Here is a 25,867-nt window from a genome sequence, read left to right as displayed (position 1 = left end):
TCGGACCATCTGCCTGGAGGCAGCCACGCACCTGTTAGGAGCAGCTGCCACCGTACAGGAGACAGGAGAGAGAGAGAGAGAGAAAGGTAGCACAGAATCAACTCTCCTCTCCCCGCCAGAACCAGCTCCAGTCCTAGCTCTATATACCTTCATCCCCAGCTCCAGTCCTAGCTCTATATACCTTCAGCCCCAGCTCTATATACTTTCAGTCCCAGCTCTATACACCTTCATCCTCAGCTTCAGCCCCAGCTCTATATACCTTCAGCCCCAGCTCCGGTCCTAGCTCTATACCCCAGCTCCACCACTATAGCCCAGCTCCACCACAATACCCCAGCTCCACCACTATTCTCAAGCTCCACCACTATAACCCAGGTCCACCACTATAACCCAGCTCCACCACTATAGCCCAACTCCACCACAATACCCCAGCTCCACCACTATACCCAAGCGCCACCATTATAACCCAGCTCCACCACTATAGCCCAGCTCCACCACTATAGCCCAGCTCCACCACAATACCCCAGCTCCACCACTATTCTCAAGCTCCACCACTATAACCCAGGTCCACCACTATAACCCAGCTCCACCACTATAGCCCAACTCCACCACAATACCCCAGCTCCACCACAATACCCAAGCTCCACCATTATAACCCAGCTCCACCACTATAGCCCAGCTCCACCACTATACCCCAGCTCCACCACTATATCCCAGCTCCACCACAATACCCAAGCTCCACCATTATAACCCAGCTCCACCACTATACCCCAACTCCACCACTATAGCCCAGCTCCACCACTATACCCCAGCTCCACCACTATAGCCCAGCTCCACCACTATAGCCCAGCTCCACCACTATACCCCAGCTCCACCACTATAGCCCAGCTCCACCACTATAGCCCAGCTCCACCACTATAGCCCAGCTCCACCACTATACCCCAACTCCACCACTATAGCCCAGCTCCACTACTATACCCCAGCTCCACCACTATACCCCAGCTCCACCACTATAGCCCAGCTCCACCACTATACCCCAGCTCCACCACTATAGCCCAGCTCCACCACTATTGCCCAGCTCCACCACTATACCCCAACTCCACCACTATAGCCCAGCTCCACCACTATACCCCAGCTCCATATAGGCCATGGAAGGATATCCACAGACATTTAGGCCTCTCATTAACTCTTTCAGCCTCATCATCCCTCCTCTACCTCTCACTCTTCTCTCCCTAATCTTTCCTATGCCTCTGCCCCTTTCTAGTCTCTCTGTCTCTGTCTCTGTCTCTCTCTCTGTCTCTCTCACTCTGTCTCTCTCTTTGTCTCTTTCTCCCTCATCCTCTCTGTCGCTCTCTAACCTCATCCTCTCTCTCTGTCCATCATTCACTCCCACATCCTCTCTTTTTCTCTCGTTCTCCCTCATCCTTTCTCTCTCTCTCTTTCTCTCTCTGTTTCCCTCTCTGTTTCTCTCTCTGTTTCTCTCTCTCTCAATCTCTATGTCTCTCTCTTGCTATCTGAGGCCCTGTGTGTGCTTTACAGTGGGGCTTAGCAGCTCCTATATCTCAGCATGGACACCCAGCAGGTAGCTATCGCCATCCTCAGTTCACCACCGGGTGCATGCCAGCCCCCGGTTGGCGTCGGGCCAAGCTGGCACCGCCAGATATGATTTGAGACACACATTTTCTGTGGTGGTACCGAGTTGGGACGTCATGCCATCGTTCTGAATGCCCATCATGGCAGTCTCCCTAAGAAGCCTTGTCGCTAGGGAGACCTCAGCTGCAGTGGGCAGCGCTAACACTTATTGTCACAGCTAGATGGGAGGAAGATGTGTGTGTGTGTGTGTGTGTGTGTGTGTGTGTGTGTGTATGTTTAAAATTCCAGGGCTGTAGCTAAGATAATGCAGTGGCAGGTGCTATTTTCTTCTCTCCCACTCAGCTCTGGCAAATGGAGTAGAGCAGGAGCTTGAGACAAGAGGCTGAGGTGAAACAAAACAAGGTGAGCAGGCCTGGCGGACAAGAGGCTGAGGTGAAACAAAACAAGGTGAGCAGGCCTGGCGGACAAGAGGCTGAGGTGAAACAAAACAAGGTGAGCAGGCCTGGCGGACAAGAGGCTGAGGTGAAACAAAACAAGGTGAGCAGGCCTGGCGGACAAGAGGCTGAGGTGAAACAAAACAAGGTGAGCAGGCCTGGCGGACAAGAGGCTGAGGTGAAACAAAACAAGGTGAGCAGGCCTGGCGGACAAGAGGCTGAGGTGAAACAAAACAAGGTGAGCAGGCCTGGCGGACAAGAGGCTGAGGTGAAACAAAACAAGGTGAGCAGGCCTGGCGGACAAGAGGCTGACCACTTGGCAGGACATTAAACCCAATCAGCAGTAGTCTATTTCTAGTCTATTTCTGGCCAATAAAGGATGTGTGAAGAGTGAAATATGTCATTGAGCATTTTGAGGTTGTAAAACACAACAGAAGACTCGCAGCAGCAGCGCATGTCTACAGCAGCCTGTTTATTTATGGCCTCTGTCACAAACACACACAACCTTGGATGCAGGCAGGTGAACAAAAGGAGTGAGGTTGTTGCTGAGGTGTCCGCCACCGTTCTGAATGTAAAGAACTAGAGCTACCAGTTCATATCTCCTATTCCTTTGTTTACAGTTTGCTAGCATCTTCAGGGGAATCGTGTTCATATGTGTGCTGTTAGGCGTGTGTTTGAATACTTACAATGTGTAGTAAATGTATAGCTCCAGGCTTTTAAAGTCTGTCCTGGCGCATATAACCACCGTGCTTACTGTACCATCCAACCATTCTAGAATCAGTCAACTATCACAGCCCCTCCTCTATGAAGATGCATGTCAGTCTGGCAGCAGATGGCTCATAGTTCATCTGAGAGACAAAGGAAACCATGCAGAAGAAGAATGACATGTTTATCTCTCATTTCTAATCTGTCTAAGAACTGAGTCATGGCAGGTCTTGGAGCCAACGATTTAGTGGTGCATGGAAACGAATGGGACTTGGCATTCATCCACTCTCTAGCCTCTCTATCCACAGCCTAATTCAGTCAGTCCAGGACCCTGGTGAGTGAGGTTCCTCTTCGTTTGCTCAGCTGACTCCCTACCCCTCATCAGCTGACACGCTCCCCTTCATCAGCTGACACGCTACCTTTCATCAGCTGACACGCTCCCCTTCATCAGCTGACACGCTACCCCTCATCAGCTGACACGCTCCCCTTCATCAGCTGACACGCTACCTTTCATCAGCTGACACGCTACCCTTCATCAGCTGACACACTACCCTTCATCAGCTGACACGCTACCCTCCATCAGCTGACACGCTACTCTTCATCAGCTGAAACACTACCCTTCATCAGCTGACACACTACCCTTCATCAGCTGACACACTACTCTTCATCAGCTGACACACTACCCTTCATCAGCTGACACACTACCCTTCATCAGCTGACACGCTACCCTTCATCAGCTGACACGCTCCCCTTCATCAGCTGACACGCTCCCCTTCATCAGCTGACACGCTCCCCTTCATCAGCTGACACGCTCCCCTTCATCAGCTGACACGCTACCCTTCATCAGCTGACACACTACCCTTCATCAGCTGACACGCTCCCCTTCATCAGCTGACACGCTACTCTTCATCAAATGACACACTACCCTTCATCAGTTGACACGCTCCCCTTCATCAGCTGACACACTACCCTTCATCAGCTGACACACTACCCTTCATCAGCTGACACGCTCCCCTTCATCAGCTGACACACTACCCTTCATCAGCTGACACGCTCCCCTTCATCAGCTGACACGCTACTCTTCATCAGCTGACACACTAACCTTCATCAGCTGACACCCCCCATTCATCAGCTGACACACCCCCCTTCATCAGCTGACACCCCCCCCTTCATCAGCTGACGCACCCCCTTCATCAGCTGACACACCCCCCTTCATCAGCTGACACATACATCTCATCAGCTGACACACATACATCTCATCAGCTGACACACATACATCTCATCAGTTGAGAATGACATCATGCTGTGAACAGAGGTCACACCTCTCCTCTAAACCCCACACATCCAATCATTATCCATTCAATCATTCTATCACCCTTTCATTAGCAGGGGGCTCCTCGGATCAGAGGTCATCCTACCCCCAGGTGGACTAGCATGCACACTGACCCCAGCTGGGACACCCTTGTAGGGGTAGATGAGGACAGGGGCTCCTCTGGGAGATTCAGGGGGCTTGGATCTCCTCAATGTCTCTGTCTCTGTCTACTGAGCACAGAGGCCAGGCAGCCAGGCAGTAGGGTCCTTGCTATCTGGGATCCTAGGGATGTCCATACCCAATTGATGTTGACATTTTAAATGGTTACGGTAAGGATTAGGTAGGGATTATTGTGAAGGTTCGGGTTAGGGTAGGGGTTAAGGTTAGGATTAGGGTAGGGGTTAAGGTTAGGATTAGGGTAGGGGTTAAGGTTAGGATTAGGGTAGGGGTTAAGGTTAGGATTAGGGTAGGGGTTAAGGTAGGGTTAGGGTAGGGGTTAGGATTTAGGGTAGGGGTTAAGGTAGTGTTAGGGTAGGGATTAAGGTTAGGGTTAGGATTAGGGTAGGGGTTAAGGTTAGGGTTAGGTTTGGGGTTAAGGTTAGGGTTAGGATTAGGGTAGGGGTTAAGGTAGTGTTAGGGTAGGGGTTAAGGTTGGGATTAGGGTAGGGGTTAAGGTAGTGTTAGGGTAGGGGTTAAGGTAGGGTTAGGGTTAGGGTTAGGGTAGGGGTTAAAGTTAGGGATAGGATTAGGGTAGGGTAAGGGTTAGGGTAAACTATCTACTGTATATGTCTACTGTATCTATCTACTGTATCAATCTACTATATCTATCTACTCTATTTGCTATAAATTATATACTGTATCTATCTACTGTATCTATCTACTGTATCTGTCTACTGTATCGATCTACTGTATCTATCTACTCTATTGACTATAAACTATCTACTGTATCTATCTACTGTATATATCTACTGTATCTATCTACTGTATCTATCTACTCTATTGACTATAAACTATCTACTGTATCCATCTACTCTAGTGACTATGAACTATCTACTGTATCTATCTACTGTATATATATACTGTATCTATCTACTGTATCTGTCTACTCTATTGACTATAAACTATCTACTGTATCTATCTACTGTATCTGTCTACTCTATTGACTATAAACTATCTACTGTATCTGTCTACTGTATCTATCTACTGTATATATCCACTCTATTGACTATAAACTATCTATTGTATATATATACTGTATCTATCTACTGTATCTATCTACTCTATTGACTATAAACGATCTACTGTATCTATATACTGTATCTATCTACTCTATTGACTATAAACTAACTACTGTATCTATCTACTGCATCTGTCTACTGTATCTATCTACTGTATCTATCTACTCTATTGTCTATGAACTATCTACTGTATCTGTCTACTGTATCTATCTACTGTATCTATCTACTCTATTGACTATAAACTACCTACTGTATCTATCTACTGTATCTATCTACTGTATATATCTACTGTGTCTGTCTACTGTATCTATCTACTCTATTAACTATAAACTATCTACTGTATCTGTCTACTGTATCTATCTACTGTATCTGTCTACTGTATCTATCTACTGTATCTATCTACTGTATCTGTCTACTGTATCTATCTGCTGTATTGACTATAAACTTTCTACTGTATCTATCTACTGTATCTATCTGCTGTATTGACTATAAACTATCTACTGTATCTATCTACTGTATCTATCTACTGTATCTGTCTACTGTATCTATCTACTGTATCTGTCTACTGTATCTATCTACTGTATCTATCTACTGTATCTGTCTACTGTATCTATCTGCTGTATTGACTATAAACTTTCTACTGTATCTATCTACTGTATCTATCTGCTGTATTGACTATAAACTATCTACTGTATCTATCTACTGTATCTATCTACTGTATCTGTCTACTGTATCTATCTACTGTATCTATCTACTGTATCTGTCTACTGTATCTATCTACTCTATTAACTATAAACTATCTACTGTATCTATCTACTGTATCTATCTACTGTATCTATCTACTCTATTAACTATAAACTATATACTGTATCTGTCTACTGTATTTATCTACTGTATCTGTCTACTGTATCTATCTACTGTATCTATCTACTGTATCTGTCTACTGTATCTATCTGCTGTATTGACTATAAACTATCTACTGTATCTATCTGCTGCATTGACTATAAACTATCTACTGTATCTATCTACTGTATTGACTATAAACTATCTACTGAATCTATCTGCTGTATTGACTATAAACTATCTACTGTATCTATCTACTGTATTGACTATAAACTATCTACTGTATCTATCTGCTGTATTGACTATAAACTATCTACTGAATCTATCTGCTGTATTGACTATAAACTATCTACTGTATCTATCTGCTGTATTGACTATAAACTATCTACTGAATCTATCTGCTGTATTGACTATAAACTATCTACTGAATCTATCTGCTGTATTGACTATAAACTATCTACTGTATCTATCTGCTGTATTGACTATAAACTATCTACTGTATCTATCTACTGTATTGACTATAAACTATCTACTGTATCTATCTGCTGTATTGACTATAAACTATCTACTGTATCTATCTGCTGTATTGACTATAAACTATCTACTGAATCTATCTGCTGTATTGACTATAAACTATCTACTGAATCTATCTGCTGTATTGACTATAAACTATCTACTGAATCTATCTGCTGTATTGACCATAAACTATCTACTGAATCTATCTGCTGTATTGACTATAAACTATCTACTGAATCTATCTGCTGTATTGACTATAAACTATCTACTGTATCTATCTGCTGTATTGACTATAAACTATCTACTGAATCTATCTGCTGTATTGACTATAAACTATCTACTGAATCTATCTGCTGTATTGACTATAAACTATCTACTGTATCTATCTGCTGTATTGACTATAAACTATCTACTGTATCTATCTGCTGTATTGACTATAAACTATCTACTGTATCTATCTGCTGTATTGACTATAAACTATCTACTGAATCTATCTGCTGTATTGACTATAAACTATCTACTGAATCTATCTGCTGTATTGACTATAAACTATCTACTGAATCTATCTGCTGTATTGACTATAAACTATCTACTGAATCTATCTGCTGTATTGACTATAAACTATCTACTGTGTCTATCTGCTGTATTGACTATAAACTATCTACTGAATCTATCTGCTGTATTGACTATAAACTATCTACTGAATCTATCTACTGTATCTGTCTACTGTATCTATCTACTGTATTGACTATAAACTATCTACTGTATCTATCTACTGTATTGACTATAAACTATCTACTGTATCTATCTACTCTTTTGACTATAAACTATGCTGTATCTCCGAGGCTGTGAAACCCACACACATACGGATCAACCTCCGTCCTGGTCAGAGGAAGTGCAAGTGGCAGAATCCCCAAAATGGCGTCACTGTCCCTCATCTTCTCTCCCTCAGATGCTAGCTGCTGTGTTTGTCCCAGCGGTCCTGTGCTGTGTTACGTTACCACATGGCTAAATGCATAATTCAGACTAATTAATTTGCATATCAGACAGAGCGCTCATTTGGAATGCAAATACCTGCGCGCCCTGGTTAACCGCAGAAACGTGAAAGGCAGCGATAAGCAGCCTGACATGACTTTCTATTCAGCCATTTCAGGCAGACAGGAGAAAGAAGAAAACGTGGGGGAAGAGAATGAAATGAAAAATACACACCCGGCGCGGCATGTTAAAAGAGCCAGAGCAGGATTAGAGAGAGGGAGAAGACAGGAGACACACACACACACGCCTTTGTGCACAGAAATGGACACAGAGAAAAGAAGAATGAACGAGGAGGGAGAGGAGAAATGATTGAAAGAAGAAATTAATTTCTAGGAATAATTCATGCTAACACAAAGAGAGCAGCCCTCCACCCATTGAGGAATCAAGAGTTATCACACAGGCCAGGCAGAGGTGAAAAGAAGACACTGTAGTTAGTCAGTCCTTCTACCCTCGCCCCTAATGCCACATACACACAGATAAATACAGAAAATGATAGCGGTGCATCCAAGACAAAGTTTGATACAACAAAGGGACGTCGAAGCCTAAAATAAAGGCGTGATCAGCAGGTGCACCATCCAGAAACAGCACTACCTCGGGAACAATGGAGCACACACCCCAACCATAGATGAGTAGAGGGGGAGGGAGAGAAAGAGGGAGAGAGGGAAAGAAAAGGAGAACGCCTTGTCTTTCTCTGTAGCCCCTCAGCCCCAGCCTCAGAGGTCATTTTCTGCAGTGCTGTGCCTCACACAGAGCGCTCCCCAATCACTCCCCACGTGAACAATACAATCAAGCCAGCCAGCGGAGCATACACGGTCAATACCAGGACATTAAATTAACCAGACTCTTCCCAATCCTCCAGCTCTTCGGGCCAATACTAAATGGAGAATGGAACAGGCAGTGGCTGAATCCGCTTTTTTCCCCCCCGTTACAAATGGCTGTGAATGACAATACTTTGTCACGAGGCAGATTAGCAGAAAGAAAACACATCTATTCTATGTGGACTTGTTCCTTCCTGACTGAGTGATTGTCAGAAAGGGGATGGGAGACATTCACAATGCTCTGTAATGATTGCCTCATTTCAAAATGGGAAACACTGAAAACATTTCTAATGCTTTCAACATTGACTGTCAGGATAAGAGTCTATGGTATCTAGTAGATGGATAGAGAAGGAGAAAATGGAATCATCTTCCTCGTACGAGACAGTCAGGTCATTCAAACAGAGGTAATATCCTCATGTCATGCCTGTGTGTATTATTCATTATGTTTCTGCATGTAGTGTCTATGCAGTGTCTATGCAGTGTCTATGTAGTGTCTATGCAGTGTCTATGCAGTGTCTATGCAGTGTCTATGTAGTGTCTATGCAGTGTCTGTGCAGTGTCTATGTAGTGTCTATGCAGTGTCTATGCAGTGTCTATGTAGTGTCTATGCAGTGTCTATGTAGCGTCTATGCAGGGTCTATGTAGTGTCTATGCAGTGTCTATGCAGTGTCTATGCAGTGTCTATGTAGTGTCTATGCAGTGTCTGTGCAGTGTCTATGTAGTCTCTATGTAGTGTCTTTGTGCATGTGTGCGTATGTAGTGTATGTGTGTGCGTATGTAGTGTGTGTGTGCGCATGCGTATGAGTGTGTTCTGCGTGCCTGGCTTTGTTCATGTGTGTGTGCTCTGTGCTGCTGGCACGGAGTGTGGCGTCACTGGAGAGGAAGATGGCATGGCTCCCTCCCTGGCAGAGCAGACCCTCTGTCCATAATGATGTTTAGGGAAATGTGGGCGCACGTGCCAAAAATCTGTTACATACCATTTGTTCAGGTCTCCTGTGGGTACCATCAGAAAGCAAATGAAAATGGGAAAGTCTGCTTGTGAGAGGAGAGCAAAAGAACAGGAGGAAGGAATTATGGGCTGCTTCACTCCTTTACTAAACTAAAGGCAAAGGATGGGTGAAGTGTGAAGAACAGACTGTAAGAGGACAGAAGGACGGACAGTGAGTGACACCAGTGAGGTAGCATGACTGTTCACACCCTGATGAGATGATGAGATGGGGACTGACCATCACAGCTTCACCGCCATCATAGAAGTGGAGAGATGGATGTGTGTGTGTGTGTGTGTGTGTGTGCGTGCGTGTGTGTGTGCGTGCGTGCGTGCGTGCGTGCGTGTGCGCCTGCGTGCGTGAGAGGATTTTGAGGCTATATATCATAATGCCCGTTGAGAAAACTAGGTTTCCAATGGGATATTGTGTATTATAAACTTTGTGGGTAGAGCCTTGTCAGCTGATTGGCTGACAGCCGTGGTATATCAGACTATATAACACGGGTATGACAAAACATTTATTTATTTTTATTGCTCTAATTACATTGGTAACCAGTTTATAATAGCAATAAGGCACCTCTGGGGTTTGTGGTATATGGCCAATATACCACGGCTAAGGGCTGTATCAATGGCACTCTGCCATGCGTCATACATAAGAACAGCCCTTAGCCGTGGTATATTTGCCATATACCAAACCCCCTCGGGCCTTATTGCTTAATTATAAATACCTGTGTTATTATACAACCAACAATTCAAGACTCTCGATGAACAACAGAGGGACAGAGGTTGAGAGAAAGATGGAACACATTGGAAAAGAGGCTGATCTAGAGTCCGTAAGTCAACAGGAAGGATCAAAACGACAGATTCATCTTCCCAAGGTGGACAGACAAGGTTCCAATACGAGAGAGTGTGACCCAACGTTTTCCCCTGACACCCACAACAACACCCTTATTTACTCAACCTCTGTCCTCTTAACATTCCAAGACATTATGTCTGAAGGACAGGGAGAGAGGGAGTGAGCAACAGAGAGAGGAGTTTAAAGGTGAGGAGAGGAGAGGAAGAAAGCTGAGTTCGCTACTAAAGCAATTCGAAGACAGATTTGGCCGGCAGATGGTGTTTGTTAAACCAACTGGTGTGGTGCATTAGGATGTCGGGAGCAGCATGCTACCCTGCTCCATCTAAAATAGCCACAGATGGAGGGGTACAGGGGAGGAAGGGGGAGGTCGAGGGGGGAGCGCCGGGGCCCGGCAAGCTGGTCAGGAAATAACGAGAGCAGCTAGCGAACGGAGGGGGAACAGATAATTAGCCCGACCATGGCCTCCAGTCACTCACTCATTCCACCGAGAGAGGAGAGGAAAAAGGGGGAGAGGAGAAGAGAGGGGGAAGGTGTGATCTCTCAGGGTGTGCAGGTGAGAGGCTGTCACAGCTGGAGAGCACCCCCCACCCCCATCAACAGGGGGGAGACTCACATTCACCACAGATACACTCTCTCTCTCTCTCTGCCAGAGCAGGAGATCAGCCAGTAACATTGTGCCACAGTAAAGTATGCTACTTACCCTGCGCAATCTCCCCACAGTGTCCTCCTATAATATCATTCTATTTCATAGCAGTCCTCTTTCCCCTCACCCTCCTAAGTTTGCCATATCCCTATATATCCTCTCTCTAATAGTCCACTAACTGTCTCCTCTCTCTCTAATAGTCCACTAACTGTCTCCTCTCCATCTAACAGTCCACTAACTGTCTCCTCTCCCTCTAACAGTCCACTAACTGTCTCCTCTCTCTCTAACAGTCCACTAACTGTCTCCTCTCTCTCTCTAACAGTCCACTAACTGTCTCCTCTCTCTCTCTAACAGTCCACTAACTGTCTCCTCTCTCTCTAACAGTCCACTGTCACCTCTCTCTCTAACAGTCCACTAACTGTCTCCTCTCTCTCTAACAGTCCACTAACTGTCTCCTCTCTCTCTAACAGTCCACTGTCACCTCTCTCTCTAACAGTCCACTAACTGTCTCCTCTCTCTCTAACAGTCCACTAACTGTCTCCTCTCTCTCTCTAACAGTCCACTAACTGTCTCCTCTCTCTCTCTAACAGTCCACTAACTGTCTCCTCTCTCTCTCTAACAGTCCACTAACTGTCTCATCTCTCTCTCTAACAGTCCACTAACTGTCTCATCTCTCTCTCTAACAGTCCACTAACTGTCTCCTCTCTCTCTAACAGTCCACTGTCTCCTCTCTCTCTAACAGTCCACTAACTGTCTCCTCTCTCTCTCTAACAGTCCACTAACTGTCTCATCTCTCTCTCTAACAGTCCACTAACTGTCTCTTCTCTCTCTAACAGTCCACTAACTGTCTCCTCTCTCTCTAACCGTCCACTAACTGTCTCCTCTCTCTCTCTAACAGTCCACTAACTGTCTCCTCTCTCTCTAACAGTCCACTAACTGTCTCCTCTCTCTTTAACAGTCCACTAACTGTCTCCTCTCTCTCTAACAGTCCACTAACTGTCTCCTCTCTAACAGTCCACTAACTCCCTCCTCTCTCTCTCTCATCCTGTCCTTACTGTGATTCAGTAGGGCCTTACATCTTGACTGCTGTCCACAGAAAGCATTAAATCAACCCCACCATGACCTGATGGCTCTGTGTATGACACAGTGACACTGTCTGGCCCTCGCCACTAAAACTGCAGTGACACCATGCTGTCACCTTAAGTCGAGGACACTGCTGGCTGCCACGGTTTCTCCCTGAATCAGGTCTGCTGTCAGGCCTGTCATATCACCTTGACACGAGTCTGTCTGTGGATCTGCACTAACCTCAATAGTAACCCTGTTGAAAGGCTTATTGTGCACAGCAAACACATGCATGCACACAGTTGCTCCTACACCATATCAGCTACTGAACAGCATATCTATATCACTATGTACACATCAATATCTAGCTATAACAATCTCATAGCCTAACACAAGAGACACTGGAAATTGATAATACGGATAATGATAACATGGAGGATCCTGGCAAATAGCAGGCCTCTAAATGGCATGCTTGAACTGCACTGGTCACCTGTAGACAACAGCATCGATGATGCGAGTGTAGAGTCATCCTAACAATTTGATGGAGAAGGAGAAGACCAGGAGGCAAACGCCGGAGATTGACTCTCCACCAATTAAGCCGACTGTCAGTGTGGGTGAGAAATCAGCCTGTCTGTAATTAGCTAGCTAGCTTCCCCTGGTCTGCCTGCCTACTGCTATACACCAGCTCATGAGAACAGATCTCAGTAGGTAGGCAGACCGGGGGAAGCTAGCTAGCTAATTACAGACAGGCTGATTTCTCACCCACACTGGCAGTCGGCTTAATTGGTGGAGAGTCAATCTCCGGCGTTTGCCTCCTGGCTGGTCGGTCGTCTCAGCAGAGAAGGGAGGTAAGCAGCAGAACACATGGTTTACAGCATCTGAGGTAGAAAGCTGTCTATTGTTGGCCTGTAATTGACACACTAATAGATGGGAACATGTCATACCAGTTTCTATCTTGACTCTTGAGAGGAGGATGAAGTCAAGTTTAAATGTCTCTGAGATGAGGAGAAGGGAGACGGAGAGAGAGGATCTGCTGTCTGTGTGTCAGTCAGGTGCCATGCTGTGAATGGGGAATGGGGAATGGTGAATGGGGAATGGGGAATGGTGAATGGTGAATGGTGAATGGTGAATGGGGAATGGTGAATGGTGAATGGGGAATGGTGAATGGTGAATGGTGAATGGGGAATGGTGAATGGTGAATGGTGAATGGGGAATGGTGAATGGTGAATGGTGAATGGTGAATGGGGAATGGTGAATGGTGAATGGTGAATGGGGAATGGTGAATGGTGAATGGTGAATGGTGAATGGTGAATGGGGAATGGGGAATGGTGAATGGGGAATGGGGAATGGTGAATGGTGAATGGGGAATGGTGAATGGGGAATGGGGAATGGTGAATGGTGAATGGTGAATGGGGAATGGGACACAATTCCCCCTGGAGATCAAAAACATGCATATTACATCTGAAATGTTCACTTTCCCTCGCAGAGAATTTTTTAAATAAAAAATGTGTAGCAATACAGTACTGTGGCTCATCTCATGTAGCCCATACACAGGACACTGTTACAGTAGCTCAGCATATGGCTTCAGCCCAGGCCAACTGATTCCAAACAGATAGTAACCCCACAACCCCTTGCCTAGAACTTTGTTCAGCTTGTCTTTGACTTCCTACACCATCATTTACTGAAACAAACTGAGATGGCAACGGCAGTTGACTTGTTATTGACAGCCATCCATCTGTTGGGGGGTATGGGTCACTTCTGTTGGGCTACTTCCTAGTGGTCCTTTAGTGACTGGTCCTAGCAGGTGAAGGTCAGTGGAGAGGGAGACCCCACTGAATGAAGTGCCCTAGTGTCCATGTGCAAACTCCTCCCTCTCTCACTCTGGATCCCCTCTCTCCTCCTCCTCTCCACCCCCCCTCCTCTCCGTGCAGCCTGGCCCTCTCGCTGCGTGGGATGATGCGGCACCTCAGACGGCAACGCTCCGACGCAATAAATATTAATAACCCTAAATCCCCAAAGTGGAGCGAGAGAGGGAGAAAGAACCACCACCACCCCAAAGTGGAGCGAGAGAGGGAGAAAGAACCACCACCACCCCAAAGTGGAGCGAGAGAGGGAGAAAGAACCACCACCACCCCAAAGTGGAGCGAGAGAGGGAGAAAGAACCACCACCACCCCAAAGTGGAGCGAGAGAGGGAGAAAGAACCACCACCACCGCTCCCTCCCCGTCTCCCTCCACCTCCCTGTACCCCAGGAAACAAAGAGCAACCAACCGCCGCCATATTGCCCTTTCGCTTCCCATTGGCCTCGCGCCTGTCCAACCACTGTGCCCTCGCTCCCTTAACCCGCTTCCACTTGAACCCTCTCCTCTCCCCCTCCCTCCATTTCCCCCTCTCTCTATCTCTCTCCGTCCCTCCCCTGACTCCCCCCATTAAGGACCCTGTCGCCAGTCAGAGCGTGCTTTATTAACCCCTTCCCTGACATCCATTTCATTACGTCGGGTGTCAACAGCTGATTAAAATACAGCCGAGGCGCCTCTCTACAGATGACCTACGACCCCAGCCAAACCCTGCTTAATTTGGTCTGGCTGGGCCAATCAGAGGGCTTGAGGGATGGGACTGGGCTAGGAGGGGTGGGGGGCCCTCCTCTGTTTCCATGGCAACAGGGCCCTGCTGCTGGGTTTGCAGTGCGAAGCAGAAGTCTCAGCAGGGGGGAGGAGGATGGAGGAGGAGGGAGAGAGAAAGAGAGAGCAGACAATGGAGGAGGAAGAGAGGATGGGAAGAGGACAAAGAGGCAGCAAGGCCAGCAGAGGGAGTGTGTGAGCGCGTTTGGATTGTCTGTGAGTCTAGTCTGTGTGTGTATGTGAGCGTGTGTGTATGCAGCACACTTTGTCAGAGTAGTCATTGTGTAAGTGGAGGCTGTCGCTTTGTGCCCAGAAACACAGCCAACAATAGCAAACGCTAGAGTAAAATAAACAGGTTGCATTGTCTCAGACACGTGACTGGGGGGACATTAGTGGCAAATGGCCTCCTTTCAGCCGAGACGAGACACAACGAGACGAGCTCCGCTCACAGATGATATGATTGTCATGGTAGATGAGACATGAACCGGAGAATAAATTAGACCCCACTCCACAACCAATCGACGCAAATGTCAAACTTCACAGTTGGAGAAAACACACGAACCCAGTAAATGTGTGTTTCAAAACACCGCCACTGTTTTCAGCAAACAGCAGAGAAGCTAACAATGCAATATAACATGTAGCAGGTGATAATGTTCTGTTAAAAGGGGAAATGAAATGATGATTTCCCTTTTTATATGTCTGGAACACCTCCAAATCTTCCTGTTCTTCAGGACCGACAGACAGACCGACAGACCGACAGACAGACCGACAGACAGACAGACAGACAGACAGACAGACAGACAGACAGACAGACAGACAATCAGACAGTAGATAGATAGATAGATAGATAGATAGATAGATAGATAGATAGATAGATAATTTGGTATAAAGCAGACCTAACTCACTCTATTAAATTAATCAAAACAGGAACATTTTACATTTGGCTAGAAATTCAAAAGGACATTATCTTAACAGAGAAAAATGTCCTCCTGTGTGCTACCTACAGTATATCCCCCCACTAGAATCCCCATACTTTAATGAAGACTGCTTCTCCATCCTGGAGGGGGAAATCAATCATTTCCAGGCCCAGGGACATGTACTAGTCTGTGGCGACCTAAATACCAGAACCGGACAAGAACCTGACACCCTCAGCACACAGGGGGACAAACACCTGCCTGCAGGTGACAGCATTCCCTCCCCCATATGCCCCCCTAGGCACAACTATGACAACATAACCAACAAAAACGGATCACAACTCCTGCAGCTCTGTCGCACGCTGGGTATGTACATAGTCAATGGTAGGCTTCGAGGGGACTCCTATGGTAGGTACACCTATAGCTCATCTCTTGGCAGTAGTACTGTAGACTACTTTATCACTGTCCTCAACCCAGAGTGTCTCAGAGTGTTCACAGTCAGCCCACTGACACCCCTATCAGATCACAGCAAAATCACAGTCTACTTGAACAGAGCAATACTCAATCATGAGGCATCAAAGCCAAAGGAACTGAGTAACATTAAGAAATGCTATAGATGGAAGGAATGCAGTTTGGAAACCTACCAAAAAACAATTAGGCAACAACAAATTCAATCCCTTTTAGACAATTTCCTGGGTAAAACGTTCCACTGTAATAGTGAAGGTGTAAACTTGGCAGTAGAAAATCTTAACAGTTTATTTGACCTCTCAGCTTCCCTATCAAATCTAAAAATCTCAAATAGAAAACCAAAGAAAATGAACAACAATGACAAATGGTTTGATGAAGAATGCAAATATACAGACAACAAATTCCAATTGGCTACATGTTAAAAACATTTTTGACCCCCTTTTCTCCCCAATTTCGTGGTATTCAATTGATTGTAGTTACTATCTTGTCTCATCGCTACAACTCCCGTACGGGCTCAGGAGAGACAAAGGTCGAAAGCCATGCGTCCTCCGAAACACAACCCAACCAAGCCGCACTGCTTCTTAACACAGCACGCATCCAACCCAGAAGCCAGCCGCACCAATGTGTCGGAGGAAACACCGTGCACCTGGCGACCTAGTTAGTGTGCACTGCACCCGGCCCGCCACAGGAGTCGCAAGTGCGCAATGAGACAAGGATATCCCTACCGGCCAAACCCTCCCTAACCCGGACGACGCTAGGCCAATTGTGCGTAGCCCCACGAACTTCCCGGTCACGGCCGGCTGCGACAGAGCCTGGGCGCGAACCCAGAGTCTCTGATGGCACAGCTAGCACTGCGATGCAGCGCCACCCGGGAGGCCTATAGTAAAACTCTAACATCATCCTTGGCTCTGGTATCTTCCCCAATATTTGGAACCAAGGACTGATCACCCCAATCCACAAAAGTGGAGACAAATTTGACCCCAATAACTACCGTGGGATATGCGTCAACAGTATCCTTGGGGAAATCCTCTGCATTATCATTAACAGCAGACTCGTACATTTCCTCCATTAAAACAAGGTACTGAGCAAATGTCAAATTGGCTTTTTACCAAATTACCGTACAACAGACCATATATTCACCCTGCACACCCCAATTGACAACCAAACAAACCAAAACAAAGGCAAAGACTTCTCATGCTTTGTTGATTTAAAAAAAGCCTTCGACTCAATTTGGCATGAGGGTCTGGTATACAAATTGATGGAAAGTGGTGTTGGGGGTAAAACATACGACATTATAAAATCCATGTACACAAACAACAAGTGTGCGGTTAAAATTGGCAAAAAACACACACATTTTATCCCACAGGGCCGTGGGGTGAGACAGGGATGCAGCTTAAGCCCCACCCTCTTCAACATATATATCAACGAATTGGCACGGGCACTAGAAAAGTCTGCAGCACCCGGCCTCACCCTACTAGAATCTGAAGTCAAATGTCTACTGTTTGCTGATGATCTGGTGCTTCTGTCACCAACCAAGGAGGGCCTACAGCAGCACCTAGATATTCTGCACAGATTCTGACAGACCTGGGCCCTGACAGTAAATGTCAGTAAGACCAAAATAATGGTGTTCCAAAAAAGATCCAGTCGCCAGGACCACAAATATAAATTCCATCTAGACACCATTGCCCTAGAGCACACAAAAAACTATACATTCCTTGGCCTAAACATCAGGGCCACAGGTAACTTCCACAAAGCTGCGAATGATCTGAGAGACAAGACAAGAAGGGCATTCTATGCCATCAAAAGGACCATAAAATTCAACATACCAATTAGGATCTGGCTAAAAATACTTTAATCGGTCATTGAGTCCATTGCCCTTTATGGTTGTGAGGTCTGGGGTCCGCTCACAAAATGGGACAAACAAAATGGGACAAGACTTCACAAAATGGGACAAACACCAAATTGAGACTCTGCATGCAGAATTCTGCAAAAATATCCTCAGTGTACAACGTAGAACACCAAATAATGCATGCAGAGCAGAATTAGGCCGATACCCACTAATTATCAAAATCCAGAAAAGAGACGTTAAATTCTACAACCACCTAAAAGGAAGTGATTCCCAAACCTTCCATAACAAAGCCATCACCTACAGAGAGATGAACCTAGAGAAGAGTCCCCTAAGCAAGCTGGTCCTGGGGCTCTGTTCACAAACACAAACAGACCCCACAGAGCCCCAGGACAGCAGCACAATTAGACCCAACCAAATCATGAGAAAACAAAAAGATAATTACTTGACACATTGGAAAGAATTAACAAAAAAACAGAGCAAACTAGAATGCTATTTGGCCCTAAACAGAGAGTACACAGTGGCAGAATACCTGACCACTGTGACTGACCCAAACTTGAGGAAAGCTTTGACTATGTACAGACTCAGTGAGCATAGCCTTGCTATTGAGAAAGGCCGCCATGGGGGAAAAATGGCTCTCAAGAGAAGACAGGCTATGTGCACACTGCCCACAAAATGAGGTGGAAACTGAGCTGCACTTCCTAACCTCCTGCCCAATGTATGACCATATTAGAGAGACATATTTCTCTCAGATTACACAGATCCGCAAAGAATTCAAAAACAAATTCAATTTTGATAAACTCCCATATCTACTGGGTGAAAATCCACAGTGTGCCATCAGTGAAGAACAAACACCATTGTAAATACAACCCATATTTATGCTTATTTATTTCCCCTTGTGTACTTTAACCATTTGTACATTGTTACAACACTGTATATATATATATATATATATATATATAATATGACATTTCTAATGTCTTTATTGTTTTGAAACTTCTGTATGTTAAATGTTTACTGTTAATTTTTATTGTTTATTTCACTTTTATATATTATCTACCTCACTTGCTTTGGCAATGTTAACACATGTTTCCCATGCCAATAAAGCCCCTTGAATTGAATAGATAGATAGATAGATAGATAGATAGATAGATAGATAGATAGATAGATGATAGATAGATAGATAGATAGATAGATAGATAGAAAGATAGATAGATAGATAGATAGATAGACACATGTTTCCCATGCCAATAAAGCCCCTTGAATTGAATAGATAGATAGATAGATAGATAGATAGATAGATAGATAGATAGATAGATAGATAGATAGATAGATAGATAGATACATATATAGTATTTTGTTAGGAACACAGTCGGGGCCTCAACTTACTATGAATAGTAACAATAGCATAATACACCAGGTAGTGGTAGCAGCTGTGTGGTAAAGGAGACACTGACAGCAGCCAATAGAAGGCCTCTCCTGCAGTGGCTGCTGGGCAGTGGAACCTGACTGCATGTGTAAATGGGGCTCATTTGGGTGAGAGACTGGGCCTCTATGGGAGGGGTAGAGGAACGGGCAATGGGATGGAGGGACATGGGGGAAGGGGGAGAGAGGGAGGAGAGGGTGTCCCCTGATCGGCTGTGTTATTAGGCTGCCATTAGGAGAGGAGGGGCTGCAGGATCTCAGCTCCATAAAGGAACAAATCCATCCCATATGCTGCACTTCCTCCTCCACCTCCACTTCCTCCTCCACGTCCTCCTCTTCCCTGGGAGTGTGCTCCCTATTGCACAACTCAACTCCGGCCTGACGACACCTAGCCAGCTCTACACCCTGGGAAGCAGCATGGGGCTCTGTTAGCCTGATGAATAGCCCAATGGGGGTCAGGTACTGTAGAAAAGGAGGGAATGGAGTGATGGGGTAGACAAACTGAGAGAAAATGTGTGTGTTGGCAGCAACTAAACATTCTATTCTAAACATTCTATTCTATTCTAAACTAAACATTCTATTCTAAACATTCTATTCTATTCTATTCAAAACTAAACATTTTATTGAAGAAACATATAAAGCGCTGAAAATTGAACTACTTAACGTTCATACCTTTCATAACTAACCAGAAACCAGATGTAGTGTTTAGTTCCAAGCTTATTTCAGTCACGTCCATGTTTCAACTCAACTGTGTCTGCTCTGTGCCTCCCGAGTGGCGCAGTGGTCTAAGGCACTGCATCGCAGTGCTAGCTGTGCCACTAGAGATTCTAGATTCGAGTCCAGGCTCTGTCACAGCCTGCCGCGACCGGGAGACCCATGGGACGGCGCACAATTGGCCCAGCGTCGTCCGGGTTATGGGAGGGCTTGGCCGGCAGGGATGTCCTTGTCCCATCGCGCACTAGCGACTCCTGTGGCGGGCCGGGCGCATTGCACACTGACACGGTCGCCAGGTTTACGGTGTTTCCTCTGACACATCGGTGCGGCTAGCTTCCGGGTTAAGTGGGCATTGTGTCACTTGGTTGGGTTGTGTTTCGGGGGAGGCACGGCTCTCGACCTTCGCCTCTCAAGACTGTAACTACCAATTGGATACCACGAAATTAGGGAGAAAATGGGTTTAAAAAAAAAGAAAAACGGTCTGCTCTGCTCTGTTCTGCCGATGAAGAGGTGGAGCATTGCTCATCCAGACGAACTCGACGAGTCTTCCTCTCATCTTTGCACAAAAGACAGTACAGCAGCCCTTCATCTGTATCCAAAAGCTCAACAATAGAACAACCGTGAAGGTATCCAGACATTCAAGGTCATCTCATCAACAATCTCCAGTGAGATTCAACTGTCAATAGATACAAGGACACGTCTTTATCCATCTCACAGACTAACATCATATGGCTTACATAGAACACCTCCGCTCCCATAAGGAACAAAGGACAGAGAAGAAGGGCCAGCGAAATGGAGAGCGAGGCGAGGGCGGAAAGCAGGCGAGAGAAAGGATAGAGGATACAGAATTAATCAAGATGAGAGAGAAGAGCAGTAAGGTTGTAGAGAGAAGATAGAAAGAGAGAGAAGATAGAAAGAGAGAGAGAGAGGAGCAGTAAGGTTGTAGAGAGAAGATAGAGAGAGAGAAGATAGAAAGAGAGAGAGAGAGGAGCAGTAAGGTTGTAGAGAGAAGATAGAGAGAGAGAAGATAGAAAGAGAAGAGCAGTAAAGGTTGTAGAGAGAAGATAGAAAGAGAGAGAAGATAGAAAGAGAGAGAGAGGAGCAGTAAGGTTGTAGAGAGAAGATAGAGAGAGAGAGAAGATAAAAAGAGAGAGAGGGAGGAGCAGTAAGGTTGTAGAGAGAAGATATAGAGAAAGAGAGAGAAGATAGAAAGAGAGAGAAGATAGAAAGAGAGAGAGAGGAGCAGTAAGGTTGTAGAGAGAAGATAGAGAGAGAGAAGATAGAAAGAGAGAGAGAGAGGAGCAGTAAGGTTGTAGAGAGAAGATAGAGAGAGAGAAGATAGAGAGAGAAGAGCAGTAAGGTTGTAGAGAGAAGATAGATAGAAAGAGAGAGAAGATAGAAAGAGAGAGAGAGAGAGAGGAGCAGTAAGGTTGTAGAGAGAAGAGAGAGAGAGAGAAGATAGAAAGAGAGAGAGAGGAGCAGTAAGGTTGTAGAGAGAAGATAGAGAGAGAGAAGATAGAAAGAGAGAGAAGAACAGTAAGGTTGTAGAGAGAAGATAGAGAGAGAGAAGATAGAAAGAGAGAGAGAGGAGAGAGTAACAGCAGAAAGAAACCAATGTAGTTCCACTGTAAGCTTGGATGTATTCTCTCTCAGTCTCTCCATTGTTCTGGAAGCCATGCATGCAGCAGTGTTGCAGAGGGTGGGGTCTTAGCGCGGCAGAGCTGCTCCACATAGCTTTCCTCAAAGAGATTCTGCTGTACCTCCCCGCCCCTTCTCTCCTTTCACTGGGGGAATCAGCTGCAGCATGCCATCCCTCTCAATTAAACATATGCATTGTAGGCTGCCCGGCTCCATGCATGTTCTCTGTACGGTGATGGGCTTTGAACCTTGACTGATTCTCTCTGGAGAGATGGGTGTGTTGCAGCAAGCTTTTAATGTGACTGGTGACTGATGCAGCCTAAAAACCTTGTTGGCTGGTACAATGTGTTCTGGTCTGGGTACTGAATGTGATTTATTTGGGGGAAATAGATTTTCTTCCACACCAAGCTTTTGTTTCTATAACATCTCTAGAGAACTGATTATTGAGTTGATGTGACTCCCACACACAGACATGTTACCTTCTGATAGTCATCTTTGGAGGCCAGAGCCTGTTCAAGCTGCTCCTGTGTGTATGTGTAGATGGCTGATCGATAGGTCGCTCCTACGTCGTTGCCCTGACGCATTCCTGACAATGAGAGAGAACACAATGTTGGGTAACTTTAAGAGAAGTTACTGGACTAAAGACAATATATTTCACTCAATATAGAGTAAGACATAAAAGAAGGACAAATCCGACAGACAAAGGGAGACACACACACACACACACACACACACACACATACACAGAAACACACACACACAGAAACACAGGGTTACAAGGTACTCTAAGTTAACAAAAGTTTACTTCCATATCATTTCTTCTAAACATCTAAACCATCCTGTCCATCAACCAACCTACCAGCATACTATGTTTACTTTGTTTGCTCTGACAGTCTTACGAAACAAACTCACAATCAACCCTGTCTGTCTGTCTGGGGAAAACAACCTGGAGACGAGACCAGACCGACTGCGGTGTAATTTCAATCAAAGCACAGTTCACCTTGATGTAGATGTAGAACATGATACAGCTACTGCCTGTCTGTCTGCCTGTCTGTCTGTCTGTCTGTCTGTCTGTCTGTCTGTCTGTCTGTCTGTCTGTCTGTCTGTCTGCCTGCCTGCCTGTCTGTCTGTCTGCCTGCCTGTCTGTCTGTCTGTCTGTCTGCCTGTCTGTCTGTCTGCCTGCTTGTCTGTAAGCCTGCTTGCCTGTCTGTCTGTCTGTCTGCCTGCATATCTGTCTGTCTGTCTGCCTGCCTGCCTGTCTGTCTGTCTGTCTGTCTGTCTGCCTGCCTGCCTGCCTACCTCTGTGTAATTATTATGTTGCTGGAAGCGGAGTGGCGTGTGAGCCGTGCAGACAGACAGTGAATCACACTGATTTTGTTCCCTGACAAAAAGCTCCCATTCAAACACGCAATCATTGGCTAGGTGTTAGAGGACACAGTGAACATGTCTTGTAGGTTGAAGACAAACCATTTAGTCGTACTGTTGAGAGTAGCCTCATGTTACGATCACATGGAATATGACAGTGAGTCTTACAGTAAGGGAATAAGTAGGTTAACCTTATCTAGCATCACTGGGCCTGTGAGCAGCACTTCAGAGAATGATTGACCTTAGTCGCTATCTTGACCTTTCTGAATAGTATACCCATATTGCATCCATACCACAGGTACATACACTACATGTCCAAAAGTATGTGGACACCTGCTTGTCGGTGACCTCATTCCAAAACATGGGCATTAACATGGAGTTGGTCAGGGCTTTGCTGCTATTACAGTCTCCACTCTTTTGGGGACCATGAAAAACAGGTCCAGACCATTATTCCTTCTCCACCAAACTTGTGTGTCTAAGGTTGCGCTGGACAGCTGAGTTGATGTGGGGAGGGGTCAGAGTTAACACAGAGCCAGATTTCTCTGGGGTTGTGTGTCGCCTGTGGACTCACACAGGGTCAATAAGGGTAAAATGAAACACACTTGGGAGGTTACACACTGCAGGCACTTCTCATGGTAGGGAGTGACCCTCTCTCGCTTTGCCTCTTTCTCCTACCCTCCCTTATTTCACAGAGCCCTAATTGCAACCACTCAACATGGCAGACTCATATTCCTGCTACAGATAGCTCAAGGCAGAGGGAAGGCAGTAGCCCCCACTGGAACAAGCTATGCCAGAATTGGCTTTGGAAACGCTGCAGTTGGATGTGTGTGGATGGAGGGAGTAGGTTTTATATAACACTCTTATCCAGAGCGACTTACATTTTCTTACTGGTCCCCCGTGGGAATTGAACCCACGACCCTGGTGTTTCACGTGCCATGCGCTACCATCGGAGCTACAAGGGACCTTACCTTGAGTTGGGTTGTGGCTCTCCCAGAACACCTTGAGCAATTTGGAGAAGCTGGTCTTCTCTGGCTCCCAGACCACCCGCACCACCTCAGTATGGCCTGTCCTACCTGAGAGAGACAACAGAAGACAGGAGAAATGGTGACGTTAGGAGATATAGGCAGTTGCCCCTATCCACTGGTCCAGGAGCAGATATTTACTTATCCTTCTGGTTAAGGTTAGGATTGGGGTATGATAATCTGATTCTAGATCTGTGGATACGTAACATTGAGTGTTCCTCCACTCCTCAGATACAGTGAATGTTAACTGAGAGTGAATGCTGTTCTCCAGTACACCAGTGAGCTGGATTAGATCTGAATGTTTTAACCAAGCAGAGAGCCCCTCTGTCCCAGAGCTCTGGAGGGAGGAGTGTCCTCCAATCACGCAAGCTGGACACGCTGATTGGATAGAGCTGTTAGGAGAACTCTCTTTCACTCTACCAGAGGGACATCCACAAAGGTTAACATCTCAATATGAGGTGAGAAGACAGAGTAAAACCATGTTTAATAAAGAAGTGGTCTTCTATTCCCAATTCAAGACATTTCTAGTGAGATGAGTTTATTCCACTGAGATGGGTGTTTAATATCACCTCATAAGGCTGTGTTCCCCACTATCGGCAGCACATCCACAGCTGGGATATTAAAAAAATGATAAGAACTAACCTGTAGGGTCACTCTCATTACAGACTGGCGCTACAGAGGAACTGTACAATAAACCTGATGGAAGAACACAGTGATGTCCTGGAGACAGGAGGAGGAACAAGGGAGTGTATGGGACACAATTGAGATGGTCTATAATTTGGTGCACACACACACACACACACACACACACACACACAGAAGCACATGCACAGTCAAATGCACAGACGCACCCATAGATTCATGAATCCATTTAGTCCTTTCCTCTCTCCAACATTCTCTCTCCCTCTAAGCCATTCTTTTAAATCCATGAATTCATTCTCTCTCTCTGTCAGCCTCCCTCATTTTCTGCCATGCAATCTCTTTCAGCCTCCCTCTACTCACTCTCTCCCTCCCTCTCTTTTTTCCTCCCCCTCCCTCCTTTTTCCTCCTTCGGGTGGCTCCCTTGTTCAGCTGGTAGTGGAGCTGTGTGTTCAGGGTGAGCTGAAGGACATCTGAGGTGCACACACGCGGCAATCTTTACTGCTGGTAGCTCAGGGGAGGACAGGCAAGATGGCTGCCAGCATGAAGCTCAGCAGGAGACAGAAGAGTCCATATGCCACCACTCTCCAACTCCCAATACATGGCCACAGGGCTGGAGCAAAAGATATGTTACCATCTTTTTTATTCCTGTATTGCCCTATCCTATTCCTGTACTGCCCTATCCTATTCCTGTACTGCCCTATCCTATTCCTGTACTGCCCTATCCTATTCCTGTACTGCCCTATCCTATTCCTGTACTGCCCTATCCTATTCATGTACTGCCCTATCCTATTCCTGTACTGCCCTATCCTATTCCTGTACTGCCCTATCCTATTCCTGTACTGCCCTATCCTATTCCTGTATTGCCCTATCCTATTCCTGTACTGCCCTATCCTATTCCTGTACTGCCCTATCCTATTCCTGTACTGCCCTATCCTATTCCTGTACTGCCCTATCCTATTCCTGTACTGCCCTATCCTATTCATGTACTGCCCTATCCTATTCCTGTACTGCCCTATCCTATTCCTGTACTGCCCTATCCTATTCCTGTACTGCCCTATCCTATTCCTGTATTGCCCTATCCTATTCCTGTACTGCCCTATCCTATTCCTGTACTGCCCTATCCTATTCCTGTACTGCCCTATCCTATTCCTGTATTGCCCTATCCTATTCCTGTAC

At 45.8% G+C, this 25,867-nt stretch overlaps 1 protein-coding gene across 2 annotated transcripts in view; it reads right to left on the bottom strand.

The window, feature by feature from the left end:
- The window catches only part of LOC139407162 (mitochondrial peptide methionine sulfoxide reductase-like), a 98,454-nt gene that overhangs the window by 2,959 nt on the left and 69,628 nt on the right, over positions 1-25,867 (bottom strand). For both annotated transcript variants that reach the window (XM_071150669.1, XM_071150668.1), the window contains 2 exons: positions 23,996-24,100; positions 22,142-22,248 (listed from right to left, as the gene is read on the bottom strand). In XM_071150669.1, coding sequence (XP_071006770.1) covers positions 22,142-22,248; positions 23,996-24,100 — 212 coding nt within the window. The remainder of the gene's footprint in view (positions 1-22,141; positions 22,249-23,995; positions 24,101-25,867) is intronic.

Source organism: Oncorhynchus clarkii, chromosome 4 (assembly GCF_045791955.1).
Source record: "Oncorhynchus clarkii lewisi isolate Uvic-CL-2024 chromosome 4, UVic_Ocla_1.0, whole genome shotgun sequence".
NCBI classification, from domain to species: Eukaryota; Metazoa; Chordata; class Actinopteri; order Salmoniformes; family Salmonidae; genus Oncorhynchus; species Oncorhynchus clarkii.
Note: the sequence above shows the minus strand (reverse complement) of the source record. Positions and strands in the feature narration are given on the sequence as shown.